The sequence below is a fragment of the Haemorhous mexicanus genome, chromosome Z, assembly GCF_027477595.1.
Source record: "Haemorhous mexicanus isolate bHaeMex1 chromosome Z, bHaeMex1.pri, whole genome shotgun sequence".
NCBI lineage: Eukaryota > Metazoa > Chordata > Aves > Passeriformes > Fringillidae > Haemorhous > Haemorhous mexicanus.
The window spans coordinates 82,396,133-82,421,450 of NC_082381.1; the positions used below are offsets into that span (position 1 = coordinate 82,396,133).

Sequence of the window (25,318 nt, forward strand, 5' to 3'; positions counted from 1 at the left end):
GGGATCTCCATTTCTCTAAGGTGCAGCAGTCAGAGCAGGTTTTATTGAGGATGGTTTTCAGTAGCTTGGAGTGCTCCTAAGTGAGCCCACAGACAATTTGCAGCTACGGAGTTGGTAGCTTGTGCAATTAATGGCAAGTTGTCTGTATAATTTGTTTTCAAGTCTGCCCCAATGTGCAAGATGCTTTAAAATATTCAAAATAAAAACATAACCTGATGCATTTGTTTAGCATAAAACAGCCTTTTACAAAGTACTTTCCATCTCCCAGACACAGATGCTTGGTACATGCTCAAGTACCCACTCCATGCACATTCAGTATTATCAATACACCCGGCACCTGCTTTTGTGTGTGCTCCTGACATCTGCATCTGGGAAAGGAATTTTAAAACTCTTCCCTCCTTTGCTTAATCTTAACTTTGATCTGAATTGCATGGAAATAAGATGTATTTAATGGCACCAGCTTGAGGAGACACAGTTTTTCACTTTGCAAGCACCCCTCCCCAGAGTGCAGCTGTGTGCCTGAATCTTAACATTCAAGATTCCCTGTTTTTCCAAGTCTTAGGTTTCCTATAAGGCTCTGCTAGTGTGTCTCTTTATTGCCTTCTCTCTAATGGGCATCTTTGCCTTGGATTTCACACAATTCTGCCACTGAGCCTCAACACAAACCTGTGCAAAGTGCTCTAAATAGGAATTGTTGGATACAGCAGCTATCAGATGTGTTTACAGTTATCTGCAGGCACTCGTTCAATGCATGCTACCTGGTGAAAGCATTTTTCTTTGGTGTATTAAAGATTTGCAGGTGGAATTTGCCACCTTTAATTTCATTGAAGGCTCTTTATGTTTGTGTGCCTCATTCCACATCACCATGCATATTTTTGCCAGTTTGTATTTTTAGTTACTCAAAAATATCGAACACAGGATTCAGTAGTACTTCCCCTGTACTTGGATGCTCATTGCTATGGTGATATTTCCAGGAGGGAGTGCTGTCAGGGGTGTTTTAAAAGATTTTTATGTTTATGATGTAACTATTTTTATTATCTAGTGAGAGAAGGTGACAATTAACTGTTGCTCCTTGTTTAGTATTTTGTTATGAACTCTCTTTTCTGAGGCTTGTTAGACATGCAGGCATCTTTCTGTGGTGATGTGCTTTTGTCCAAATATTCAATGCAATTAAATAGACCTGCAGAGGAATGCAGACTCGCAGCTCCCCCTGCTGTCCCAGGCATATCCAGGTTTGTTCATTCAGTTCCCCCCTCCAAACAGTTTAAATATAAAATAAAAATCACAATGAATCACATGATTCTGCTACTGCTGGCCTGATTTTGCTGGCCCCATTATTCCTGTTTTTGAGGAGAAGAGAATTGAAAAACAGTGGTAGCACCCATTTGGTTTCCTATGAGGAGTTTTCTTTTCAGTTCTTCATTCCAGCACGTCACCTCCCAGGGCCTGAGGTGTATCCAGGTCCTGAGCCTCTGAAGGAGAAACTCACTAGGGCTGCAACTGGCTCGTTATCCAAGACTCCCAGGTTTCAGGCCATCTCTGAGTTGTCTGTGGTCTCTTGAGGTGTACTTGAATAGGACTTGGCCAACTTTTAGAAATGTACTGAATATAGTTTGTTGGGATTTTTGTTTTTTTTCTATTTATTGTTTTGGCAGACTGGCACATTAAATTGGGATGAAATCAACTGTGCTTGCAAATGGCGCATAAAATCTGTATATTTGGAAGCTGCTTTCCCACCTGTTAGTGCTCCTTTTAACAACCAAGTTACTTTCTTGTTCCAGATAATTTTACATTGAAGTTTGTATCATTTTTAGAGAGGATATTTGTGGAGTGAACACTTGTTTGGCCGGTAAAAAAAAACGGTGCTTGCAGATCTGCCAATAGTGCACACGCTGAATTAGGTGCAGATATGAGTTTTTCTTTCTCTCGTGGTGGTGTCTGGCTATATATAGGCACAGCATCCTTCCAACAGATGGCTGCTGGAGTCTGCTGTGACGTATGGGAGAGTACAGTCAGACTTAGACACACATTTCTGCTTCATTAGTGCCACGTGCAGACTCTGAAGGTAGAAGGTTTTCTTGTACAGGGCGAAGGTTTTTGTTCTGATGTGGTTACTAAAAGCATAAAGGGGAGTGTATAGCAATTTTTTACATATACCTATGCATGCATTTTAAGTTGGGGTTTTTTTGTTAGGGTAGGCAGTGATCCTTATCAGACTGGAGAGAGTGGAGTTCATTTCTGCTGACCTGGTTCCTTCACTAATCTAATTTTCAGGTTTACTTTCAACTGCAACAGTGATTTCAAGCTGCCTATCTAACATTTACCTGAATTATTCTGATTCTGTTCTCATGATCATGTCTGCTGCACACAGCAGTATTACATCATTCCCACTGCAGTCCAAAGTAACCTTGAGCAGGAAGCCTACTACTGAGTGGCTGGAGGTGTAAGATGTACGCAGGAAATGCCATAAGTGGTTTCCATAGGCAGGTACACTCAGCCTGTAGGTGAGGTCTTCAAAAAGCACAGACATTCAGGTATTAGAAACACTGCTAAGCTTAGGAGGGCAGTTGGTGAAAACAATTTAAAAAAAAAGAAAAGTATTTCGGTATTTTCACAAAACTTGTGTTTGCTGCCAGTGTTTAGCCTGGGTTTGGTTTGGTAATGTCCTACATCAAAACTGAAAATGCTTGAAGAATTTTTTCTTTGAGTTGAAATATGTGAAATGCATGCATCTCCTGAAGGAGTTTATTCCTTGCCAACACTTGCAGACAGTGAGAGACATTTTTGCAAGTCATTTGCAGATGCCTCCTTTATGGGAAAATGTAGACACTGTTAGTTTACTGCTTGAATTGAATTTTGAAAACCTGAATTCTATTTTTATAAATTGGAATGGATTACTTTTTCAGACATACTGTTTTGTTTCTTTTTATTTTTATGTGTAATCTTGGATGAAGAGAATATTTTGTTTAATCTAGACAGTCATATGTCCCAGAAATTTATCAGTTGGAAAAGTTAAGAAAAACCTCATAAAACAAAATGTTCTGGAAGGTAGTTTTGAATCAGGAAATTTTAAACCCACCCAGACAACTTTCATGCCATTTAAAGCTTATATCAGAACTGATGGGGCAGGACTAAGAAAAAAAGCTATTGGTATTACAAAGTTAAGCAAGAAATCCTCTGTACCCTGCTGTTCTGCCCATGATCACAGCTACACTAAGCTAAAACGCACTCCCCCACCCCTCCTGTGACCTTGGCTGCACTTCAGCAGTCAGAGATTTGAAGCAAAAGGCAAACTTTAGTAAATATTAGGTTCTGCCACTTGCAGATTTGCAGAGCACATATAAAGATAACAACACATGTGCTCTCACTCACTTCCCAGCTCTTGCTCTCTCTGAAGTGGACTTTGTGTATTTGCCACTGAATTATTCTGGCATAAAACTTCCCAGACCATACTGATGTATTGAGTTGAACTCTGTGGCTTTGCACGGGTGCTGAGGCTTTGCAGACTACCCATTATATTTATAAAAGTGCTAATTTTTGAAAGCCACGCAGAGAAAATTTTAGATTCAGTCTAGCTGATTTGTTCTTCACACTGCTCCTGCAGCGAAGAGGATTGATTTTTGTGTTTCTTTCGATATTTGGCTTCATTTCCTCTGGTACCCAGTGCTTCAGGTCTTAATCCTTTAACCTTGAATTCGAGCATCAATGCTTCAGGAGGAATCAGGCCTTTTCATGGAGAGAGAACATCTTTTGTTGTACCAAATGGTTGGGAGTGGTATAAGGCAACACAGATCTCCAGGCAGTATGTATTTCACTGTTGTGTTAGAAGACTATAAACAGAGGGTGGGTTTAGTGGGGATTATAAATAATCTGGAGGAAGGTGGGGTGTTAGAAGCAGTGGAAGAGAGTTAATGACTTTTTCTTTAACATTTGACCACTAACCAGTCTATCGTGACAGATGTATACTGGGTTGCCAAATGCTATAGTCTGATTTGGGTAATGGTTCAAAGCTCAGCGTGTCATGGAAATGGCACTGTGGTCCCTGATGGAACATGGGGAAAAAAGCTTTTGAGCTTCTCAAAGGGCAGTATTTGTGGAAGCAGATGCTTGCTTGCCCTACCCAGCATAAAGAAGAGTTCTGCGGGCAGCCAGGAGAGTTCGTACTGCTGGATTTTTATAGGATCATTAATTATATGTTATAAGGCAGCTAAGCATGGCATTCCTAACTCGATGAATTCCATTATGAATGGCCTTTTCATATTCCTCATCTCATTATATTAAATACATGTGACCTGAAGTTTAGCAAAAGTTATTGTTCGGGTTAACTTTCATTTAGTGGTTGCCCTAGTTTTAGAAACAGTATGATCTTTAGATTTTATGGAAAGTCAGTTTTTTTAATGCATGTTTTTGCAGCACTATTTTAGATAATTTCATTTGAAACTAGGTAGAAACCTCTGTGAGGTGGCAGGGAAGGGATTTAGTCACTCCTTGATTTGACTGGAGATTTCTGTACCCACTCGATGACAACATCCTGTTACACGGATTTGGCTATCATCTCCCTGCCAATAACTCTTAAATCTCCTGCTCTGTTCCATCTAGTCTTGCATATCTGACTGCCTACCTGGCACATAATCCCAGTTGTTTTGCCTTCAGATCATTCCTAATCTGGCCCAAACAGAACTCTTTACTTTTTTCTTCTGAATCTCTCTTCACTTCTGATTTTGATAATGCCACATCCTCCCTGCCACTCAGATTCATAACCTCAAAATCACTCTCCTTCTCTTTATGCATCTGGGCTGCTGACAGGTATTGCAGTTTCCTTCTCCTTGGCAGCCAGAAAATCCTTTTGCTGTGTCAACAGTTAAAACTACCCCTTGCTTTAGTCCTTCTTCTTGCACCTTGACTACTCTAAAGTCTTCTTTAACTGCTCAATATTCATTCACCTACTTTAAAATAAGTCTTCCAAATGGGTATCTTGGCTGCTTCTTCAGGTCTTGTCTGCTTTGCTTCTTTTAAATTCACCTTCAGGGGCTAGTTGTCTGTTAGAAGTCATAAAGCTGTTTCTTATTTTATTTTCTCTGCCACCACCTCTGCTTTACTCTGTCAGTTATGTGGCACTCAGAGTTTTTTTGTGTGTTGGATTAACTTTCAGCAGCATTTGCTGGCTATTACATTCCCTAATTCTTTCTGTCTTTTAGAACCACTGGGTCATTTCATGGTAACTTCTGCCTCCATCTGTGGGTTCTGACAATGCCTTTCTTGTTTTACATTTTATCTTTTCCTTCTTTTTTTTATCCTCAGCTTTTTAAGAGTGTTCTTTTCCCCTCCCAGCCCTCAATCCTAATTTGCTGAATTTCAAACTAATGTGTTTCTTCACACTGATCACAAAGATGGTCTCTGCCTGGTAAATCCACCTAAAATCTAAACCATACTCAAAAAATTTCATTGGTGATCTGGAGAGAAAAGCATTAGAACTCCACTGCAGTGACAAGCCATCAGCTCTTCTTTACGGAAACATTTCCTTGTGGCTTCTAGCACAGAGAAGAGTTTGAAACAAAACAATTTGCAAGTGTCTTCAGTCTTCTATCAATAGTGCCAGACTTTACCTCTTTGTATAACTACATGCCCTTGTGTTTGATCAATGCATAGTAAATCCTTCTTTTCTTTTTATCTCTGTGTTTCCCTAATCTCCATTTACATCTTCGCATCCTTTTGAGCAAACCATGTCTCTGAGAGATGGGCTAAGTTTATATACCAGCTGTGGACTCAGTAGGACTGAGATGGTTTGGCAGCCCAAATAATGCAAACTCCTGAACCCATGTCGCAGTGTCAGAGCAGCACTCATGGCTTCTGCTTTGGACAGATGTTTCCACCAGGTTCTGACAAACGCATGCAAAGGTAGACTTTCATGCCCAAAAATCAATAGTGGTAGTTCTAAGATGGCAAAAATCACTTGTGTCTGGACCAAAAGGGTTTCCAGAGGCTGGGAACTGGCAAAAATCTGCCCAGAGCTCAGAGCTTCATGGCAAACAGCCTTGTCTCAAGATCTCTTCCCTTTGTTCTTCCCCTTGATAATGGATATCAGAGCAATGCCAATACATATCTCAGTGGTACCTGCCTTTTAGTGAGGCAGTGGTTTCCATCTGGTTTCAGTTGTATTATATCTGAATATTTTCTAAATACAAGTGCAAAAACGTGTTAAATCTGTTCCCTAAACATCCTGGTTGAGTCAGTATTTGGTGGTGCTGTCAAATTCACATAAAATATATGCACTGCAGGGAAATCTTTAGTATGTTGCTTTTTCTGTGGGGCCCAGGGCCATGTTTTTTATAGTTGTATGCCATTATTTAGGCATCTAACTCTCTATTGCTCTTGCAATAAATACTTGATTTTACAGTCACTAGCCATCAAACATGCCCTGTGAAATATGTAACTTCAGTGAATTTAAGGCGACTGAAGTGGCTAAAATTGTTATTTTAAATCTTTACCAGGAGCTATCTTGTCAAATCTGCATCTGTTGGGCATGGTAATCTACTAATCAGAGTAAAGTCCAAAGTCTCAACTTCTCTATTTGCTTCTTTTCAGGCTATAGGATTTTTTTTAAAGCAGATCAATAAACAATCTCAGTGTTTTCATTTTACTAAGCAATATAATATGGATGAGTACTAGTGTAGTGGTAAATCATTAATATACTCTTTAATCATAGAGTGACCATGTCCCACAGATGTGATTTAATCATGGAAAAAAGGCCAATGAAGTGTGAAGATGCATCAGGAAGGGTGTTTCTAACTTCTCTGGGATAGTCTGTGGCACCATTTTAAAAGATGTTGTAGTATGAGAATATTTAGGATGCCATGTACACTTGTAGTTACAGGCCTGGCAAAATTCTAACTTGATTTTTTTAATCAAAAATCAAAACCCATGTTAGGTTTGTATTTGTCAGAGGAGTCAAATGGCTTTTTGGAATAAGTAAAGCACTGCAGCTTCCAGGTTGAATAGTCCCAAGATTTGTAAGGTTTTTACACTAGCAGACTGTAACCCTAAAAACCTGCAGTAACCTGTGCTTAACATAGTTGATTCAGTCATCCTGTTGTACAGATAAAGTTGATTAAAATAAGAGGACCGAAATTTCCTGGAAAAGTATGGGTCCTGCAAGGGTGCTTCTGTGTTGTTTTCAGTGGTAATGGTTCCTGGTTAGAGAAATCAGATTCTACAGCCTCAGAAGAACAGACAGTATAAAAATTGTAATTGTGTTTATTATGGAATTTGAGGCATTTATGAAAGGCTTTCCCTGTGACATGCTCCCTGATATTGGAGGAGCTGTCAGTGACCCAGAAAGTCACCTCAGTATCATTAGGGATATGTCTGTTTGCTCAGTTTAATGGTTATTAGTTTTCATTTCCATGGGTGTGAGAAATCTGAAATTTTGTTCCTTCATTTCATCACTTAGAAACCAGGTGTGAAAATTTATCCTACTGGTATCTTGAACATTTGAAACTTAGCATCAATCAAGTGTAACTTTGTCAATGAACAGAAGCAACTGTTGTTGCTATGTCTTTTTCAACTGTTCTGATCCTCCAAAACTCCAAACGTGATCCATGATCAGAAAAAGGGCTTTTGCAATTGCTGCTCATTTACTGAAAGTTGCTGTTATCAACACCTGTCAGCCTGTCTGGAAACTTCTGTAGAGGAGAGAGTGCTTGTGTACTAATAGTCTTAGCAAAGGAAGACATAAGGTGGTTACCTGCACACCCAGACCCATCTCTGCCACAGCCTGTTTTGGAATGCAGCCCATCCACTGTGAAGCCTTTTGCTCTGGGAGAGCCAAGCAGAGAATTGATGATGTGTTGTTCTTCTATGCCTTTATCACAACCAAATTACAATCCGATTTGGGGCATGTTTGTTCAGGAGATAGCTTGCATATGGCATTTCGATGGGTATCTTGTGATTGGGGCTGGCTCTCAGCCAGACACTAGTGATGCTGGATAAGGCACTAAGGCAGGCATTCACTTTGCTGAAGAGCATGTGATTCTCCTTCTGAAGGAGAGAGTGATGCTGTCTGATGTACTGAAAAAGTTTAGATTTGGTTCAAAAACTTTATCCTAAACAGGGTTTTGCATCATTCCTCGTGGTGCTTTGACTGGTGACAGCCAGGCAGGCTTTTCAGATAGACACTGTTTGGAAGGATTGTTTTTATACTTGTGACTTGACATTTACATGACTTTCTTTTGTGAAGGCTGACAGCAGAGTTTGCTGGAACGACAGCTGCTCTGCTCTGCTCTCTGTAAGAAAGGCCAAACAAACAGTCACAGAATTTTGCCCTGCTAAAGCTTGGCCAGTCTGTTTCCCATGGCTGTTTCTCTGTGACTGTCTGACAACGTTTATGCTAGAATTTTCTTTGAATTCAGAAAAGATAGAAAAGTAATCACAGCTGTAATTATGCTGTTTATTAGGGAAACTCAGATATGTTGGAAAGGTGCTGGTAGGAAGTTGAAATGTGGTGAACTTAAACTAGAGGAAGGAGAGGGCTTCAAAGGGAAGGCATGAATATAATTCTAGGTTAAATTTAGCTTAATACTTGCTACAAATGAACCTCTAACCATGTAAATTAAGTGAAGTCCTGACTTCATTGAAAATAAAGACAGTATTCTGATTGATTCAGTGGGGCTAGGGTTTCACCTATGGCTGGTATGATCTAATAGGTCATTGCTAATTAAGAGCATATGCTTGCTGGTGGAATTAAATATCTGAGCACCAGCTACTGAGGGAATGGAGAAGGAACTGGTCCCTGAAAGAGTGGTCTGGGGAAGCTGTGCTTTTGCTGTACCTTAAAACCTTCAGAAATGGAAAAAAAATTAGCATATGTACAAGTGTATCTACTCCAAGATGAGAGAAAAGTAAACCAAATGCAGTAGATGAGAGAGAGAGAGAGAGAGAGCGAGAGAGCTTAACAGGGGGGAAAAAAAGCCAGAAAACAACAGAGAAACCTGACACAGCCATGGGCATTACTGGATTCAAGGGCACTGAGCCTGAAGAGTGCTGTAAGAGATGAAATCTCTGCATGACAGCTCAGCAATATATATTGTCTGCATAATAACATGTAGATTGTAGGCAATCACTGTCTATTTTCTGTGATGAAAAATTCTTTTATTACAAGCAGATTTGATAATATTTATATTTCAGTTCCAGAACTCTCACTGACTGTTGAAGTGTTTCCCTACCTGTCCTAGCCCTCCTGCCTTTTGCCTAAAAAATATGTGAGAAGGGAGATGGACGTGGTCCTGAAGACAGCAGGAGGAGAGGTGTTGGGGAAACCTGACTGCACCTTTTCAATGGTTAAAATGGTCTCTTTTAAGAAAGATAGAGACAGACTTTAGAACAGGGTCTGTAACTATAGGACAAGTGGTCATGCTTTTCATCTTAATGGGCAGATTCAAGTTAGATATGATGAAGGAATGTTTCACTGTGAGAGTGGTGAAATAGAGGTGCAGGTTGCCCAGAATGGTGGTGGATGCCCCAGCCCTAGAAACATTCAAGGTCACTTTGGATAGGCTCTGAGCAATCTGTTCTAGTTGAAGATGTCCTTGCTCATTGCAGGGTGATTGGACCAGGGGACCTTTAAAAGGTTCCTTTTAACCAAAACTATTCTCTGATTCTGTGATCTCAAAGCTTTAAATGCACATGCTCTCTAGAAAGGAAAACAGCTGTTTCTTATTGACATTCACTGGATCCCAGCAGTGCCATTAACATGCTGATGCCTCTAACATAAGCCTCAAAATGCCAGATTTCATAATTGGCCCATGAAATCTCACTCTGGGCTTGAATATGGTCTTCAAGGAATGTATTAGAATAGGACTTTTTCCTGCTTCTTAAAGGGAGGAAAAAGGGCTACGCTAAAGAAGCATTTTTTAGGAAGGGAAGAGTGATGGCATTCAGGGATGAGAGATTGCCCTGAGGTTCACACTGTGTTTCTCCTCCTCACCTGCATCTCTCTTACCTCCCTTCCAGCTCTGCTCAGCTGCCCTGTGGGTTTGTGCACCCTGCACAAAGCAGTAGCTAGTAGATCAATCTCCCTTCTCTTTCCCGTGTGCTGCTGTGCTGGCTCGTATGTTCTGATGTGTTTCTCCTCAGCTCCACTTGAGGGGACTGGAAAAGTTGTGATTGTTCTGTACACCACTGACATTTGTTTTCAGGTCCGTGCATACAAAGTCTACAGTGCTTCTTCTCTCCCCATAAATATTTTTTTTTATTTGCTATGCAGACAAACAATCCCCCAAGCAGCCCCTCTTTGGAGCAGGTGGTTTTCCAAAGTGCTGTTTGATAACAAGCTTGATGTGAACTGATCTAAATTTGGACCCCTACTGAAAAGAAGATCCTGGCATCTTCTCTTTTGTCCCAGTACTTGTAGTGCTGCTGCTTTATACTGAACTGACTCTGGAAACTGATCTGGCTGGAAAACACTCCCAGCCAAAGTGGCAGGGGAGGAAGCAATTTTCAGCCTGTTTGTCAAACTGCATCTGAAATGGCAATTCAGGTTCCAGCTACAAAAACGTATTGCTTGGGTTGTCTACTTATCACCAGTTTTGCATCATTAAGTGTTATGCATTCTTGGCCTGATATAATTGCAGCAGATTGCACACATGAACTGTTAATTATTTTATTTTTAAAACAGAAATTATGGAACAGGAAAATAACATTCCAACATGTTTGCTTTTGGAGCTAACCTACCACGGCAATCTGTTAGTTTGATAATGGTTAAACTCACAAGCCCTTGCCTCAGCAGAGTGCAGTAGGGTACCATTAAAGCAGCCATCTGTTGAACATACATAGCAGAGGCATGAATTGCCTCGCTTTTCAGGTTTCTGAGTAGTTACAACGTAGTCTTGTTCTCTGAATGCCACTGAAAAATGCATGGAAAGATCAGAGTTCAGTGGAAGGTGAGCATCCAAATCTGGGATCGAAGACTGGAAACCCAGTCAGCTGAACGCTGGGTGTGGAGCAGGGAAGAGAGGAAGCCTCGTGGGCGAGGTAAATCACATGCTGATAGTAAGCACAACTCTGGCAAGAGCCTGAGCTGCTTGGGTTGCTTAGCGATTCAACAGATCTGCAAAACTCCATTTGCAGAACAAGGCTGCCATTATGTTGGATTGATTCATCAGGTTCAGCAGCTAAAACAAGTTATATTCTATCAGAGTTTTCCTGCATTAGTTTAAAAATGAATTTAGTTGGCTCTAAGTGGACATTTATTTTAGTATCTTGAAGAACTGACTTTCCTCTATTAAAGCAGAATAATGTAGCTATATGATGCCCTAACTTGAACAGTACATAAAGATTAGTAAATAAGACCCCATTAAAAATACTTATAATGTAAGTAACATGGGTCCCAATAGCCTTTCTAATGTCCATTAATGCTTATTGTGAGGATCAGAGCTCATTTTACTGAGCCATTTAGTCAAACCGTGTGATTATTTAGAAAGTTAATTCATGCATACTAAAATCTAGCTTAAGTAATGCAGAGGGTAGGAGGTAAAACTCTATGGAGACGATAGTCCTTTTTGTTATTTAATGATCAGCCATAATTAACTTGCAAATTTGAAATAATTAGAACAAATTAAAGGTATTTAACTTTGCCTCCCTAAAGAAAAATTCAAATTGCACCAAATGCAGCTTTAAATTATTCAAGTCTCAGAGGTCTGTGCCGGGTTTTTTTACAATGCCTTTTCTATGATGAGAATACCAATCTGCTTTTTGTCAGAAAGCATCCTATCAAGTAATTGTTCTTTGTGTCTAATAAATGACAGCTATTCTTCTTTGTAAAAGTATTTCAGTCTCTGAAGACTACATCAGCATTTCCATGGCATTTTAATTCAATAAAACAAAAGGTTAATGTTTTTCTACTTTTTAAGGAATGCAAATACTAGCAGTATTCAATGGGTCCTGAATGACATTTAAAATTTGCCATTCGCGCTCAGCGGGGATATCGCGATATGAGTCTCAGACAGGATGGAAGGAATGTTCAAGGTGTGTTTTCCTTTGATGATGGTGTACTTGGATATTCATAATGAGGCAGCAATGCTGAGACTCGGTTCTGTTTTGGTCACACTACATCTCCTGCCCTGGTATGTAGGGTAGGTAGGTTAATAAGGTCTTTATTTAGAAAGTCTTCTTGGTTGGGTGGTTTCAAGGAGTGCCGTGAAAATGCAATGGATATTGTGGTGACCTGCAGGAAGTCCTACTAACTGTGGTGCCTTTGAGTGATGTGATGGGTAGCTGGATTTGAAAACAGACAAGAACCTCTTTTGCTGCTAAATCTCTGCAGACATAAATAGCTGATTCCTTTTGACCATATGTTGAATTTAAATTTCCATGTTGCAATAGTCACATCATTCGTTTTACTAATTATTCCAGAGGTGAATGAGTAATTATGTTCTGAAACAGATTTTTTTACCTTATGTTTTCTTTGTTTAATTGTGGTAGATAGTTAATTACTGAATTTTTTTTATCTCTCTGCATTATCCCTTTCTCTCCTTGGTCTGCACACCTTTCAGATTGTCATTCTAAGATTTGAGACTCTATCCTTACTTAAGTAAAACTTTAGCATGAGCTGACTTCTATTATATACTAAACAATGAGGCTCTAGTTGTTTATTTAGGTTATAAATGCAAATACACTTTCTTTTGTTATTTATTATACCTTAGCTTATGTAATTTCTTCTTGGTGTCTGTTTCTGTTTGAATTGTGTCTGCCACTGCAGTATTTAAAACAGAACTCAGTATTATGGAGGTAACTGCATCATAGAAGATACTGCATTCAGGAGGAGAACCAGTTGAGTAATCACCTCTTTATGTACAAGCCAAAGGTCACTGTCTTCACATGAGGACTGTAGGTTGAATCAAATGTGCTTTAAACAACTCTAAAAGCATCCAAATAATGACAGGCTCACTGTTTTTTTAAATGCTGTTAATCATCCCAAGTACAGGCAAATGGAATATCAGGTTCTGTTTTATCAGGGATATCTGGTCAAGTATTACACCTTTAAGCCTCTTTAAGCAGTTGCTAGGATCTAAAACCACCTCTTGGTGCTCTTGTAGTTGCAGGAATTACTAGGTTAATAATTTCATATAATTCAAATAAGATACTAATTTAGTCCACCATAAATTTTAAAAACACTTTGCAGGATTATTAGTGGTCACACAGTTAGAAGCCCTAAAGTAAACGGAGGTTATTTGAAGAAGTTACATCCAACACTTCAGTCAGTTATTATAGGTCATAAGCCATTATATACTGTTCTGCATTAATAATACAGGAGTAATACTAATTGTCCAACAGGCTCAGTGGGCCCTATTAAACAATGTCTTATACAGCACATTGATGAGAAACTTCTAATTTAGGTATAATTTCCTGCTTTTTCCTCAGATCTTCAGTAACTTCAGTCAGTGCAAGCTTTTAGGTAAAACATTCTTGTGATTCAGCCTCCATGAAGCTGTATCCTAACTAATAAAAGCTCAGTGACAGTCTTTAGGTTGCCAATGTAAAATTGGTGCTTAAACAGGAAAAGGATTTATCATAGAAATATAGAATGGTTTAGGTTGGAAAAGACCTCTAGGTTCACAGAATCCAGCTGTTAAGATTTGTTTAATCTTCTAATAACTTAAGAAAGCCGTTTTTGCTTCCATGGTTGCAAGTAGGTAATATGATCTTGGATAAATAGTATTGTTTCATGTGAATAATACAAAGATACTTTTTTATATTTTTAATTTCTTTTATAAAGAAGCTTTTTATGACAGGAACTAATGACTTACATATGTTGGGAATTGTCATTTAAAGCAGTAGTTATTTCCCAGAGAGCAGAATTTGAAAGCAATAGCTTTCCTTTACTGAGAGAAATGTGGGTCATCCTCCTGTCTGCCCAGAACATTTTGAGATGCCTGTGTCTGCAGAGCTTGAGGTCATGATTGCTCACCATCACCAGATTTGCCTCCCGCCTCTATCCATGCACTGTTTATGATCATGTGTTGAAGTTCATCTTGAACCATAATGGTTCCGGTCAACTTTCTCTTTCCTTACTTTACTCAAAGTACTGCACTTCTCTCCCACATTCTCCACCACATTCTCTCCCACCAGTTTGCTCTCTGTCCTGTTTAAAAGTACCTCTGTTCATCAATCTCACCTCTTTGTCTCCTCTCTTCTCATCCATTTTCTTCTTGAATCAGCTTTTCACCGTCCCTGGAGGTTTTTAAAAAACATGTAGATGTGGCCCTTGGGGATGTGGTTTAGCAGTGGCCTTGGCAGTTGTACTCAGATGATCTCAAAGGTCCTTTCCAATAAAAATGATTATGTGATTCTGTGATCTGCTTCCCTTTTACAAACTAAAATTTCAGAATTCTCTTCACATAATCTTGTTTCCCCTTTATTCTAGCAAAGTGAACATTTTTAAAATTACTCTTTCTTCCATTTTTGGCCCATTGTGCTGGACAAAGTCTGTCTTCATCTTCATCTTCATTTGCATGTCCTCATCCCACTGGTGCTGTTCTAACCACTTGAGAAATCCAGGACCTAATGCTTTAGGGAATGTGCCCAATGCTGCAAAACTCCAAATACAGTTGTCAGGGTGCTGCTGGCTGCTGATAACCAAAGACTCACGATAAAGTGTGTTGGTAGCTCTTCAAGTCTTAGGCGTTCTGCTTTCAGAAAGAATAAACGGATTCAACAAGATTTCAACCAGCAGCATGATGTTTGTGCTTCTGGAGAGTAAAAGCTGGTAGAGAGCTGGGTGCAGTGTTAATGGGCCGAATGTGTCATGTAACAGCATGATCCTTTTTTCCTCCTAGCGTCCCGGTGTTGAAACATGAAGATTATTTACTGAGGACATCTCCAGTGAGCAAAAACTCCAGAAAACCAGGGAGCAGTCATGGGAGCAGTTCAGGGAAGAAAATGGTTGGCTTTGGTATAAATGTGGATGATGGGCACACTCCTCAAATGCAGACCAAGAGGGAAGGCACCAAGTCCAGGAAAGGTAAGGGGAAGCATACTGTATTGCAGGGCCATGATTGTGCTGGTGTGTTCAAAAGAATATTAGTAAAAGACACAATTAAAGAAAGAAGTTTTACGGGTGTTTAAAACAACCTAAGAGAAAGTGTTAGCTCCATTAAAAAAAGCTAAAATAACAAGTGGAGATCCTGTCTGCTCTTCCTGATGAAAGAGAAAAAAGTAGCTCCTTAATCTCAGAAAACTCATTCAATGATTTATTTTTTAACTTTCCCAAAAGGCAGTGAGAATAAGTGCAGTGGGATTTGCTCTTCAGATGTAATCTTTGCATTCTTTTCCTCCTTGAGTGGCGACTTCACCATCACAACCTGCTGGTTTGCCACACAGGGATGTCTGTACTGCTGTAACGTATCCTGCCCTTAGCTTAGTGCCTCCACTTTAGGAGCAGAGATGCAATCTTTTCTCTCTTATGAAGAGAAAAGGTTGGGAACAAAAGCAGCTTGGATGTTTCACTGCTTAGCCTTGAACATAATCCTTGGTTCAATTATGAACTAGCTTTTTTTTTTTTATTTTTTTTATTTTAACTTGTCAGCCTGTTTGCTGTATATGTCAGCATAAAAATAAAGAAAATGGCAAAATGAGAAGAAATGTGGTGCAGTTCTCAGAGGAACAAATAACTTGTGTTATTGGTTAAGACCGTACCAACATTAAAAAGCAGTCCCTGTGAAGAAACTTTCGAAAGGGTATCATCAGCCTGGACCCAAACAGTGGCTGAGGTTAATCTCTTCCAAGGCACAGCTACAAAAGTTGGAAGCCTGTAAAGGGCTTGTGTCCAAAAAAATCAATTTCTAATTTGAAACAAAATCATTTTTGACTAACAGGGGTTCAGGACCCATTACTTTTGCTGTATAATCTGCTGACATTTCACACTTTCTGTTGTGCACAATGAATCCTAATAGTCATTTTATAACATTGCTACACCAATCAATTTAAGCAAGAGAAAGCCGTTACAATTCTGCAAAGTTTCAGGGGCAATTTTCACTGATGGTTTTCTTTTATGGTTTTTTTCAGCTATCTTTTTTTTTTTCTTCTTCTCTTTTCCTCTTCTTTCTGCCCCCCTCCTTCTCTATGCTGCAGTGATGAAACAAGGATTTTTCACAGCTGGATGGTGGGTTTTGTTCCTTAGATTGGGGTAATCCCCAAAAGTAATTTATCTTCCATAGATTCAGGGGAAAATATCCAACCTGGCCTCTTCTTCATTCGTTCATTTCATTTTGTAGGACTGAGGAGAAGTTACAAACTGCATCTGGCTATTGCACATAGCAACTGAGCTGTACCTATGCTGATTTAGTGATTGTAGCAGTCAGCATGATCTCTGAAGATGGTGGGCATCTTTTGCAAGCACTTACTGGGATTGCTGGCTTTTATGGTGTAGAGCTGCATTGCAAAATTTGACTTACAAACATTGGCACTTGCTGTGATAGCTGATAAAGTTCAGAGGAATGCTTTCAAGCTGTGGAACAACCTCAGGTCTATTACTGATTTGAATGGTTGTTTATCACAAGGCAAATTACCTAGCACTAATCACTGAAGTTGAAGTCTTCTGTATTTAGTACCTCTTTAATTGGCTTCCTTCTGTTATATATTTGGACTCCTTTAGCAAGCACACACACATACTTGTAAAGTGTTTTTTCATCTTAAGAGATCACCAGGACTCAACGTCAAGATTTTTAATTCTGGATAGACTTAGTTGGCTCTGTCCTTTCTTTTGCTGAATATTCCTATCTGCTGCTGACCTGGGGTTTCTGGTTCAGTGCGGTATGAGAAAGGGGAATGAAATCCACAAGGTGATATCTTGAGGCATGAAACTCAACATCATTCAGCCACATGCCCAAAGGTGGCCTTTTGGTCAGAACGCAGCAGTGCTGTGTACAGAAACATGTTCAGTTGAAAACTTCTCAACCATCAGATGCTGACCTATTGCTACAGAGGTTTGTTTTTCCTCATGCTGATATGAGTCTGGTCTATTTGTAGGTTCTCCAGGATGGTGACTCTATCCAAGCACTCCTTTGTGCAGTGTGAGTGCTGATCTGAGCCCTTGGGCTTGCTGTGCCACTGGGAATGGTGGCTGTATCAGTAGTAGTGTCCCTCCAGAGCAGCACAGGCATTTGTATCAGGTTTAAAATTACTAATCAGGAAGCTCTTCTCATCCTGGAATAGTGGAAGGCTTTCCTGCCTACAGGACTGTTCACTTGCTGTGACAACAGTGGGTTTGAAAAGGATGATTTTGTAACACATACATGTTTCCTTCTCCCAGACAATGGTTAGTAACAGGTAGAAGAGCATTGTTAATGTGGTCCCTTCACCTCTTGGAGTGGAAAGGGTCACTTCTGCTCTCTTTTCAGGGTAGAAGCTTACTGGATCAACTTAGAAAATCAATTTTTATTCCCTCACTGTTGATTTTGTCTCCTGTTCTGCTTGCTCCTTAGTTTTTATTCCTGTGCTTTAGCAGGTGTTTGTGTCTTGTAGTCAAACTTTTTTAGTATTACCAGCAAAACTTTAAGTAGTTGAAGCAATCCTGAAGTCTTAGATCCTTTCAGCAGTAAATTGTTTTTATTGGTGTCACCACCAGCTATGTCAACGTGTACTAAAATCTAACAACTTGTCTAGTTAAAAAGTGCTGGAGTACAGAAATGTGTGTTTCTCTTCCTTTCTGCTCTTGAAAATTTTGCTGTGGGGCTGGGAAACAGACATGCATTGCACTGTGCAATTTTGGGCAATTCTTACATTTCTGTTTAAAGTATTTATCTCTACGAACACTTCCTGAAGTACCTCTGCATCAACAAAACAAAAGAACTATTTTCCCTTTGTTTCTTCTTGTTGGACATAGCGTCTGCATGATTTTGTATAGTGTGCACACTTTCCTTTTTCATATGCAAAAGAAAAAGCCAGAGAAGGAAAATGATTTTAGCTCATTTTAGCCCTGTACTTTTCCAGGGGCTGATTTCTCTCAATAGTGTTTGTTTTTCAGTAGTTTTTCTGATGTAGCTTCTTAGGGATTCAGGATCTGGAACTTCTTCCCTTGAGGGAAGACTCTCCCCTACAATTGAATAGAGCAATTAGTTAATATTAGTGAAGTGCTTTGAAGATGTGAAGTACTATATAAATGTTAAGTCTTATGAATATTACTGTTATTCAAGTCATAAAGATTTCTTTTATGATTATCAACCTAGATTTCCCATTGCTTACTTTCATTCCATTGCTCCTTGAACCAGCCTCATCCATATTTCTTCATTCTTAATGTTTACACTTCTAAAATATAGACTGCTGCACTTCCCCACTTTCATAATGTTTTAGTTGTCTGTTTTTCAAACAGAAATATATAGCTATTTGAGTTTTCTCAAATGATTTTTTAATCTACTTTAAATCATTCTTGTACCAGGTTAGCCAAATTGAAAATAGTATTCTTAACATTACCATTTAGGAGACATTTATAATTGCTTTGGGGGTAGCTTGACTTGCAAGCTTATATCTAGGGGTTTTTTTTTTTGTGATTCTTTGCTGCTCCGGGTTCTTTCCATTGGTGTCAGGATTTAAATTACCACACTATGGAAGAGCTTTTTCTTTTTTCCAGGGGTAAATGTGTCTATTCTTTTTCCACGTTCCTTGCTTCTCTAGATCATCTGCAATGTCTCCAGTCTCATACTGTCTTCTAACACCTGCAATCTAATTAATTTGCTGTCATTTGTATCACCCCAGTTCTCTATGACTTTTCATAAATAATTACCAGTCACTTCATAAATTCATTAACTAATTCCCTTTAGCCCTGAAATATATATCCTTCAGACTAAATACTTTGTATCTTTTTTTTTCCCCTGGTAGTTTCTTTTCATCAGCTTTATATAGACAGGTATTATACATCAACAGGGTCTTCATTATCCTCTACTTGCCAATTTTCCCTTTCTTTATTTTTTTCTCATAATATATTTTTAAATTAGTAGTAGCTTGGACATTTTTGGGAATGTTATTGATTTAATCATCTTTATATATTTGCCTGTTCCTGAGTGTTTCTTTTTCCTCAAAAGACTTGCATGCCTTTTCCAAGATATATTTTTAAACTTTTCTTTTTTTAATATACATTTATTTGAGATTCTTTATGCCTCTTCTTTATGTCTGTGCAGCTTAACAGCTTCAGTAAATTCCTGATGAGTTCCTTTTCTTGTTTTCTGTTTTGAGCTCTGGTATATTTTCAAACTTGGATATTTGAACAGTCCCCTTGAGGCTGTGTTGGCCACTTCTGAGTCCATATATTGTCTTTTTTTTGCAGATATACATATCATTTTCTGTGGATGTAGTATGTTGACGGTGTGCCAGCCTTGTCTTGTATTAGCAACTGAATATTTTCTCCCGTGTTAACAAGGTTTTTATTACTTTGGTATTAGTTTCTTAAAATCCAGCTGCCTCATTCCACTATCACGTGAAATGATTTCTAAGTATCTCTTATTCAGTTGTAAAGTCAAAACTCTAAACAAGAGCCTTCCAGTCTTTATATGCATACCCACTCTTCTCATCATGAATTGGCACACTATCAAGTTACCAGGGACACACAATCAGCATATATCCCCATGATATTTCCAGACTTCTTTCACTGATAATTAACTCTTTCTTAGGCAAGATTTTTTCACTGAAAGCTGAAACACAGTTCATTATAGCAGGGTGATAATGAATGTTTGTTAGTCTAAAATTCATCTTAAAACATGTGGATTTATTGAATTGTATATATTTGTATAAATCTTAGATCAATGCATTTTTTAAAATAATTCCTTGAACATCTGTACATTTTACACTGAAGCTGGAATTATGACTTTGTGTTGCTTCGTGTTTCAGAGTGGCTGATAGCTAATGCTTCTGTTCACAGAGCTGAGAAATACTTGGCCATTACAGGGTTACATGAGGATCTAAACACTGGTCTGACTTCAGTTTTTGCTGATATGTTTAGGTTTCCCTATACTGACTCTAGTTAAATGATGTTGGTTGCACACAACTAATTAGGAGAGATTAAAAAAGCCCAAATCCACAGGTTTTTGTGTGGTAGATCAGATAGCTACTAATTTTCCTATTTCCCTCTATCTCTTATTTACCTCTATGCTATTTGTCTTACTTAATGTGATCAATGAAACTCACATCTCAGGTGAGCAAATGAAAAGTTGGCTGAAGCACCAGCCTTCAAGGGTTGTCTTCAGTCCAGCTGGCAGCCAGTTCATAGTGGTTAGCTGCTTAACATCAACAGCCTGGGCAGCAGGACAGGATGCACCTTCAGCAAGTTAGTAGGCTTGGGGAACCAGTCGGTGTGCTGGAGAACAGGGCACAGTATTCAAGGGACAGGTTGTGAAAAGGATTTGACAGAACCTTTTTTAGATTCAGCAAAGGGAAATGCCAGTCTCCTTCAGCTGGGTTGAACTGACACTGAAAAAACCTTGAAAGCGGTTTTGCCAGAAAAGAATGGCATGTCCTGCTGAAGAGCAGTGAGTCAGTGATGTGCTTGTGTGATGGAGTAACTGGACCTCTTACTGGGCCATAATCATACTGCTGTGGTCATCAGAGTGCTGAAATGACACTTCCCCCAGTTAGCTCAGTGAGACTGTGTCCAAAAATGCTGTGTCCAGTATGGGACTCCAGAGTGTGCAGACAACACCAGCAAACTGTAGGAAGTCTGGTAGAGGCAGCCAGGACAGCCTGGGGGCTGAAGCAGGAGGCTGAGAAGGCTGGGTGCATTCAGCTGTAAGTAGAGATGACTCAGCATGGATCTTGCTTCTTGCTTCAGCTACCTTAGGAGAGGGTGTAGAGAAGAGGGAATGAGCCTCCTTGGAAGTCATCATCAGCCACACAAGAGACAAAAGGGAAAAGTCACAACTCAGAAAATTCTGATGAGCTGTGTGGGAAACATTTTTGACTATGAGGCTGGTCAAACAGTGGAACCAGAGGAGTTTCCCAGAGAGATTCTATTAGTGAGACATTCAGCACCTAATGTGATCAGTGTCTGAAACCTGTTGCTGCTGTTTGAATGGAGGATTGAACTACATGACCTCCAAACTTCACCTTTAAACCTAGATTATTTTGAAATTCAAGAGTTATTTGGAGGTGGGCAGAAGGAATGGATTCTCTGTTCTAATTTATTTAAATGAAACTACTATTGAAGTGATATTTACTCTTGGAGAGCTAACATCTTAAAGCATGTAATGAGAACTGCATCTGTGAAACAAGCTGAATCCTGAGGGCCACTTAAGGAATAATAACCATGCAAGTCTGTCAAGCTCTGGGCAGTAAGATGGAGGCTGAAGAGTGTGTCTTACTCTACAGATTTGATTCTATATGGTCCTGAAATGGATGCTGTGCACAGTAGTATCAACTGATGAGCTCTCTGTCATTTCTCTGTGTATATTTCTCACTCAAAAACTGCTTCAGTTTTTCGTCCCAATGTTCTGCAATAATGCAGAATTGAGAAACATCTATTCCCAAATCTCTAGGCTTCTGATGCCTTGTTTGTCTTCACTTCATTCCACAGGGACAACTTCAGGACTTAGGAAGGATGCAGCCATATCTCCTGGGTTGATGGGAAGCAGCAAAGTGCCTGCAACCAGAGCCGTATCACCGATTCAGCATGACCCTTCACGGTAAGCTGCTGGGTAATCTCTGGTTTAAGATTCTGCAAACACAACCATCAAATTCTTCCAGATGCGGGGAAGTGACTGAATTTCTATGATGTTTCGTATTAGCACAAGCTGAATAATATAAACTAAAACCTGCCATATCCTTTTGACATTTATAGTAAGCCTTAAGTTGCGTGTTAGAATAAAAAAAGCAAGAATATGCCAGGTTCTAACATTTTAATTTTACTTAGATTTTGAACAGAAAGTATTTTATGCTCCAAGTCCTGACACATTAAATACCTTTGTAAATAATTTTAATGGACAGTGTTAACCCTGTTAGGTTTTACATTTGCTTGAAGATTGTAATCCCTCGCCATTTGCCCGCCTCCTCCCCCACTCCCATTTTTATCAAATGACATTTCTTTTAAAATGTTTTGTATGAGAGTTATTTTATGTTTAATGACAAGCAACAAAATCACATTAAGTCAGCAATTCCTGATTATACTATATGTCTGCACTAAATGCACTGGAAAAGCAGCATTATCACTTCTGTTCCAATGGAAAAACTGAAAGCAGCATTGTTGTTATGCTTAAAGGTCTGAAAACAACTTGCCTTCTTTAGGCAGGATTACATTTTTATTGGTAACTGCCTAGAAGAACAGCATACAATCCCGGATTTTCTTTATCATATCCCACATTTTCTCATAATAAAATCTTCAGTTAAGCAACAAAAAAGTAGATTGAAATATGAACTTGAAGTATTTTATACCACTAGTTAGATAACAGTACAGTGGCAAAACAGGAATGTGCAACTCTTCATGAGAAGAGTTAAATGCTTCTTGGACAAGGAGAGGGCTAGAATCAGATTTAATCTTCTCTTGGCCCAGTGGACTTGGAAAATGTATGCTTGATATCATCCCTGTATTCTTGGCAGCAGCTGGCAGTTTATTTCTATCTTCTGAGAGAACTTGTGATATATATAATAGGTGAAAAACCACTATCAATATTGACAAATTTTTTCTTACTTATTATGGAAACACTTTTTTTTTTTTTTCTTCTGATGGAAGGGATGATAATTCTTGGAGGATTTAAGAACTGAGTTAGATTGGGCTGTTTCCCACAAGTAGCTGTATGTTTAAACTAACAGAAACCACAAGATTGCCTTACCATTTCTCTTAGAAGCAATAGTTACCTTTGCAAGACAGGGATAGCAGATAAAGGGTATGTAAAGATACTGCTTGATACTGTCTAATAGTGCTAGGTTGAGATTCCATTCAAGCACTGAGGAGTAGATATAATTATGCACATCATATGAACACTGTTCAGAAAAAGAAATTTTATTCAAGAGGATTGATGGTCTATTCTTTTCCACAGAGGGGAGTAAAATATTTGTTGAAATATGCTGTTAGAAATCATACCAGGTAAAGTGATCAGTAAAAGGAGTCTGATTAGCTGTCATCTTTAAAGTATTATTTTACCAGTTGATGAAAAATCCTGTATTTCTGGGCACTTTCTCCCATGCTTCCTCCCTTTCTTTCTCACCATTGGTGCTGCAGGTATTATTAACTAGGTTAAACAGCCATGTTGTGCTTTCCCTTACTCCTGGCCTTCTGTAATTAAAAATGGCAAATGGACAAATATTTCTGGGGAAACCTAAAGCTGATTCTATCCTTCATCAAAAAACCTGCTTGGGCAGCAGGTCAGTCTCAATTTATCACTGAATGGTTATAAGCTTAGACTGCAGGTTTAACTAACTAAATTAATCAATATTGAGAATTATTGCTGCTTTTGTGCCACTAAAGTTAGGGTTTGTCAGCATGTTCATTATAATCTGTGATTTGGGGGGGTTAACAGCTTAACCACAACAGTTGGCACAGATCTGAAACTTGCAACACAAAGCCCTAGCCTAAGAGCAAATTTATTTATTCAGCAGTACATGTAAACCTAATTACTTTTGACTATTTAAATTTATAGGACTAGATTCAACTCGTGTTTGTGCCAGCTTTAACTAGCACAAACCCTGGCACCCGGCAGCAGCAGCAATGCAAAGCCTGCCAGAGAGAAGGTGTTGGAAAGCGACAGAAGCTCCCTGGCAGCGAGAGGCATCAGGGTGCTAGCACAGCTTCTGGGGAGGGCTGGCTGGGTAAGCAGGCATGGCAGGTAGAAGATGTGTTGGCATGATAGCCTGCCTTGGCAGGGCTCAACTGGAGTCTTCAGTGTGTTACAGCTACCTCCTGCTTGAGAAAGAGTTGCTGCAGTCCTGCTTCCTTCTCTGTCTCAGAATGAATCATGTCATGAACAAGAAATAAATAATGTCCCTAGAAGGGAGATGTAAACCTCGGGAGCTTTAGTGCTAGACCTGTAGAGGGACCATTCTTGCAAAGAGAGTGTCCACAAGGTGATTTCAGTGATATCTCTGAAAGAAAAAGAAAACCACAGCATTTCCTTTTCTGGCATCTGGAGCTGGGCTAATAGTGAATTTGTTTACCTGACAGGCTTCTGTGCATGCCTATCTCTGCCTTCCATAACGTGGCCAAACACTGCGAGTTTGGTTATCCAGTGTTCTTAAGCCAAGTGTCTACACCTGCATGAAGCCCTTGAAATTATGTTCACAGCAAGTCTGGAAAGCTCTTCTACTCCATGTGCTTATTTATCTAGACCAAAGCCAATATATTTGGGGGGAAAAAATCACAGGCAAGACTGGGGCTGGGCAAATTTGGAAGAGTAAGTTCGTTCCTAAAGCATGGTTACTCTGATTGTGTTAAATGTTGCGTTTTTGGTGACCAGTTATATTTTTTCATAACTGGTGCTTGCCTAGAAGAGGGCATCTATCTTTCTGCTGAACGGAATGGAGCTGCATAAGGGAAGTACTGGCATATTGATGGTTTCATTTGGTAATGCAATTTTTAACTAGATCTTACCTTAGCTATACTCAGGTACTGATTTCAGCAAAACAAATGTCGTATTGCATACAGATATGAAACAGAACTAAATAAAGTATTCAGCTATTTCTGGGGAAATTAAAAAAAAAAGGAAGTTATAAATTGTACATTCTGAAATACCATTTAATTTGATTACAGCCCTGTTGCAATTGTCAGGCTCTCCCCACGTAGCATTGAGCTTGGCACAGTAAGTCCTATAACACTGCAGAAATTAAGCACTTAAAAAGACACAGGCAAAGTTTGTTCTGCTCACCATGGAAACAGATAATTCTCCTGTAGTGTTTTTCACTTTGGACAAAGCGAATTCAAGAACAGTTAGGTAAATTAAGGGGCTGTGTGATAGTCAGGGATTTCAGCATTAAGTCTGTGATTTTTGGTTGCAGTTTCAGATCACAGCTTTCATACTTGCTGAATGCATTGTCTTAGAGGGAAGTTTCCTGTAGCAAATAAAAGAAGTGATTTAGAAGTTCTTGCAATATGACTGCTGTATTTGAGCTGTATTATTATCTGTTAGACTACAGTGGCCTGTTGGAGTTCTTATAAACAGATTGTATTGTGTAAATTTGTGCTTAGGGACATTTTAAAAACAAAACTATTTACCCAATTGCCCAGCACATCTCAGGTGAATGTGTACTCAGGGACTTTTAAGCAAATTAATATCTGATGTAAAATATAATGTGCAGAATTGTATACTTAATAATGCACACTGGAATTGTCTAAAGTAGATCTGTTGTGCTG

At 39.1% G+C, this 25,318-nt stretch overlaps 1 protein-coding gene across 1 annotated transcript in view; it reads left to right on the forward strand.

Moving 5' to 3' along the window:
- Positions 1 to 25,318, forward strand: part of KIAA1328 (KIAA1328 ortholog) — a 171,673-nt gene that overhangs the window by 120,299 nt on the left and 26,056 nt on the right. Inside the window, exons 9-10 of the mRNA XM_059836712.1 lie at positions 14,832 to 15,016; positions 21,554 to 21,662. Of these exons, the coding sequence (XP_059692695.1) occupies positions 14,832 to 15,016; positions 21,554 to 21,662 (294 nt within the window). The remainder of the gene's footprint in view (positions 1 to 14,831; positions 15,017 to 21,553; positions 21,663 to 25,318) is intronic.